The sequence below is a fragment of the Zingiber officinale genome, chromosome 8B (assembly GCF_018446385.1).
Source record: "Zingiber officinale cultivar Zhangliang chromosome 8B, Zo_v1.1, whole genome shotgun sequence".
NCBI lineage: Eukaryota > Viridiplantae > Streptophyta > Magnoliopsida > Zingiberales > Zingiberaceae > Zingiber > Zingiber officinale.
The window spans coordinates 65,739,874-65,744,736 of NC_056001.1; the positions used below are offsets into that span (position 1 = coordinate 65,739,874).

A 4,863-nucleotide genomic window follows, 5' to 3' on the forward strand; every position below is an offset into this window, starting at 1 on the left:
AGAGAGAGATAAATAATGGTTGAAGAGTCGAATCCTCACAAGGGGTTTCACCTCTATAGACTCCTGTCACTTGGATGTCCACGATTTATCTCTCCCCAATGGTAGTGGGCCGTTTGGGACATGCCAATGTGGCGCATCCACATAAGCGGTAAATCTATAAATTTGGACGTTAGAGGGACCTCGGAGTAAATATTTAGGAAAAGAAGATCCGAATCTAGAAATTCTCATAGTCTGGGGTCTGATTTGGATATTCACCCTTCATTTACTTTGGTTGAATCGTTGGATCCGGGAGGCACGAAACTTTTTGTTCTGCCCTAATCAGAGTTCCTTCCCCGGCGGCGACGCAGCTTCGTTCTGTTCCTCCGCTGCGCAAACTGCGGCTCATCAGCATCCATTTGTACTCAGAAGGTCTGTCTTCCCTTCTCTAAAACCCTTATCAAAAATTTCGAACCCGTCCGAGTTTCGTCCCCTCTTATACAAACACTCAATTGTTCTTGTTTCATATTTCCAGTTTTATATGCTCAGTACATTTTATATTCTCTTTAAAAAATAAATGTCCCTTTCATATGTTCTTTAAATCATGTTAGCAAAGCAGGTAAGAGTGTGCCACTTGAAGTTAAGAACACAGATAAGAGTGTGCCTCTTGAAGTTAAGAAGCAGAGTCTTCAGAGTTTTAGCCCAACTAATGGTATCTTCAAAAAGGAAAATGATTAATGATGAAGAGGAGGAAATAGGAGAAATTGTTCCACATAAGAGGGGAAAGAATTGAGAGATGAAGCTTGCCAACAAATTCTTAGATTTTTTCACACAAGTAACATTCCCTTTAGTTGTGCAAAAAATCCAGAATTTAAAAAAATGTTTGAATTGGTTGGAAAATGTGGTTCGGACTTTGTACTTCCTTCCTACCATGAACTAGAAAATGTTCCTCTCGAAAAAACAATGAAGAATACAATTAATATGCTTAAGTACATATATGATTGGAAGAAGACAGGTTGTTCAATAATATGTGATGAATGGACAGATACAAAGGGAAGATTTTACTGTCATTTTTTGATTAATAGTCCAGAGGGTACTATTTATTTGAAATCTATTGATACATCTGACTTTTCTGAAACAATTGAAAAAGTTTTTAAGGTGTTGGATGAAATATTTGAAGTTGTTGGAGAGGAGAGTATTGTTCAAGTGATAATTAACAATGCTCCAAATTATAAGGTTGCCGTGGAGGTATTGATGGAAAAGAGAAAAAGGATTTTTTGGAGCCCTTGTGTTATCCAATTGTTAGATGGAATTCTAGAAGACTTTGAGAACAACTTGTCACATCATCAGATAATTATCGGTAAATGTAAAAAGATAATTGCATTTATTTATTCAAGTACCATAGTTATTTTGATGTTAAGGGATTTCACTAAAGGCAAGGATTTCAACGGACCAACTATTACTCGATCTGCTACTGCATATTTGACTTTGTTATATCTTATTGATATGAAAGACGCACTTATTGCAATGTTTTCATCGGAGCAATGGAAGTCAAATAAATTGGCAAAGACAAAAGAGGGAGAAGAAATACAACAAATAGTTCAGGATTGTAGATTTTGGCGTGAAATGGTCTATTGTCTGATCTTTGCTGTTCCTATCATTGAAGTACTTTTGAAGATATATTCCAATGAGCAACCAACCATGGGATTCATTTATAAAGAGATGAATAGTGCAAAAGAGAGTCTTCAATCATGGAATAATATAAAAGGGTACACTCTTCTAAATCTATAACTACTTTTTCATTTCTTCCATTTTAATTGTTTTTGACGGCTTATATTTTGTGCTATTGTCTTTTATTTTATGCAGGTATCAGACTATTTGGAAAATAATTAAAGAGAGATGGAATCCAATACTTCACCCTCAGTATATAGCAAGTTATCTTTTGAACCCTCAATTGCATTACGATTCCACTTTCAAGTCTACTTCTGAAGTTAATGAGGGACCTTCTGCTTGGTTAGCGAAAATGGTTATTGACTATGATGATGATCTAAGCATGACTGCAGAAAATCTGAAAAAGATAGAGGATCAAATTGCTGATTTTTCAACTTCAAAGGGATTATTTGGAAGTGAGGATGCAAATTTGATGAGATATACAAAGCATCCAGCTAAGTGGTGGGATTCATATGGAAAGGATTGTCCTGAACTGCAAAGGATGGCGATTCGCCTATTAAGTTTGACTTGTAGCTCTTGTGGAAGTGGACAAAGTTGGACTGCATATGACGATGAGCAGGTTATCATATATTTTGTTATTTAATTTTGATATCACGAGAAATGAATATGTTTAATGCCACTTTTCTGTTTTTTTAGGTTTACCCAAAGAAAATAAGCTGCTTGTTTCAAGAGAAGCTGAATGATTTGTTTCATGTCATTCAAAATTTTAAATCAAGCATTCAACGAGCTAGAACAAAAAAAGGTTGAGAGCGAAGTGTTGTCCTCAGAATAAGGAATTGATAACTAAAAAGGAAGTTGGTGAAGTAAGTGGAGCAAAGAAGGATATGCAAGTGGTTCGTGCTTTGGGAGGACTGAGATGGTGCCCCAGGCAACCGCGGTGAGCAAGGAAACGTTGTGCGGCGCCATCGACAATGCATCTGCAGGAGCGCACTCTTCGATAGCGATGGATGTAGCTGCGTCGCCGCCTCCTGCCATGAATGATGATCAAATTAATTAAGCACTAATTAATGTTATTCTAGAAGATTATAGCGGCTATGCCACAAATATGCTCAATGTGAGATATTCCATCATATTTTATTTTTCTTACTTTTATACTATTAAGTTGTTCTTTACTTCAATACATATTGGTGGTATCAGAGTCTCTATGGAGTCTGTATATTATCTATCTTCTTTGTCTGTTGACAAATATTTTCATTCAATACTCTAAGTCAAGTTTTAATTTTTGGAAAGACAAAATGCAGGTTTCTGCAAACAAAAACAAAAAAGCTCAAAAAAGTAGTGTTCAATCGAAAATTAAAGAACAAGCGTATAAAAGGCAAAATTATAATGAGCAGATCTTCCATGGTGTCAAGTGAATTTGGCCATCCAAAATTAGTTCCAACTTATTCCAGACATGGCTGTCATATAATTTTAAAATTTTCACAATGAAAATTATTTGCATCATCAAATCACAACACAATTAGCAGAAGCAAGAAGAGCAGGTACAAGATAATCTTTTAAGATCCCGCCCGATGTTTTGGACATTCCGTTTCATGTGTGCCCTTCTTGTTGAGTTTAAGTCAACCTATATATTGCACAAATACTAAACTTGCAGCAAAGGGTAAAAAATAATTATTAATTACTCAATCTTCATCAAACATAGAGCTACCACAGATATCTGAGGCACAATCTTTGACAAGTTTAGACAATCCAGACAAGGATGACTTGGTAAAATGAGAATAAATAATCTCATATTAGTTAATTGATCAATTTAGAACAAAACCACAATGGAATTTTTTATCATTGAAAGGGGAACTTGGAGTAATTTACAACACAAGAAAGTGATTGTTGTTGCTTCTTCAAATTATCTTTGCAATGAAATTCAGACTTTCCTAAAAAAATTCTGGCTCCCAGCCTCCAAAAAAAAAAACAAAATATTTAATTAGAATATCAACATCCTTTATGATATTTATAAGTTACTTGAGAGAACAATGAACTTCACCGCAAACGAAAAAATGGACTAAATCATAGTGAGGCAAATAATGAACCATCTGCTATTATCTAATAATAGCCAATTAACCCAATGACTCAATAAGCATTGGTCAATCTTGTTCCATTAAGTGTTATGATCATAACTGATACGGCGATAAGGAGGGGTCCATCCTGTAAGAGTTAGTGGTCACGATGGAGGTCAAAGTTAAGGCGGTCAATGTTTGGGTATTACATGGCCAAACGGATGAAAATCATATTGGATGGTCGGGCGATCAGACCCCCGTCAGAACTAGCCTAGGCAAACCAAGAATGGGGATCATCTTCGGATGACACGCCCATTCGGGATTCAAGAAAAGGCAAGACGCCCGGAAGTCATGCTTCACCTAAACGGATCGATCAGCAGTTCTCTCAGGAGATCTTACATGACTCTCTGCCCAGACACTATACCTCGCTGGTTATCGGGGAATATAACGGATCGACTTATCCAGATGATTATCTAGATAGGTTTGATAATGAAACCACAGTGCACTAGTACACAGATGGGGTGAAGTGCCGAGTGTTTCTCACTACCCTCTCCGAATCAATACAGCGTTGGTTCAGAAGATTGTAGGACGGATCAATACCAGCTTCAAGGACTTCCAAACTGCATTCCTACACCATTTTTCCAGTAGACGACGCTATTAGAAGACGAGCGTCAACCTCTTTGCCCTAAAGCAGGGGCCCAAGGAAGCGCTCAGAGCATACATCAGGCGCTTTAACCAAGTGGCCATGGACATTCCATCAGTCTCTTCCAAGATGTTGATGAACGCCTTCACCCAGGGGCTCGTCGAAGGAGAGTTCTTCTAGTCGCTCTTCAGGAAGCCGCCTAGGGACTTCGACCACTTGCTCAAGAAGGCCACTGAATACATAAATGTGGAAGAAGCTCAAGCGGCAAGGAAAAAGGAAACGCCAACCGAACCCTCGGTGGCGTCCGAGCGTCGACCGTTGAACAACCACCAACCACCCAAAGGGCCAAGGGCAAAGGGAGCGCGACCACACCAGGAGGACCGGGCACATGTCGTGCAGCATGTGGCCTCCAGTCGACAAAAGGCGAGAAAAGGCAAGGTATGAACACCAATGTTTTGTTCTTTTCATCAGTTGGCTACGCACAACACACGCGACTGCTACGATCTGACACCGATCGTT

General features: G+C 38.4%; 1 protein-coding gene across 1 annotated transcript; it reads left to right on the plus strand.

The window, feature by feature from the left end:
• The first annotated feature begins 278 nt into the window (after nt 1-278).
• On the plus strand, nt 279-2,848 carry LOC122015673. The gene is made up of 4 exons (XM_042572688.1): nt 279-408; nt 1,490-1,745; nt 1,843-2,266; nt 2,344-2,848. Exons 2-4 carry the CDS (start codon nt 1,504-1,506, stop codon nt 2,452-2,454), a joined length of 777 nt encoding a protein of 258 aa, XP_042428622.1. The 5' UTR covers nt 279-408; nt 1,490-1,503; the 3' UTR covers nt 2,455-2,848.
• Nucleotides 2,849-4,863: the final 2,015 nt, after the last annotated feature.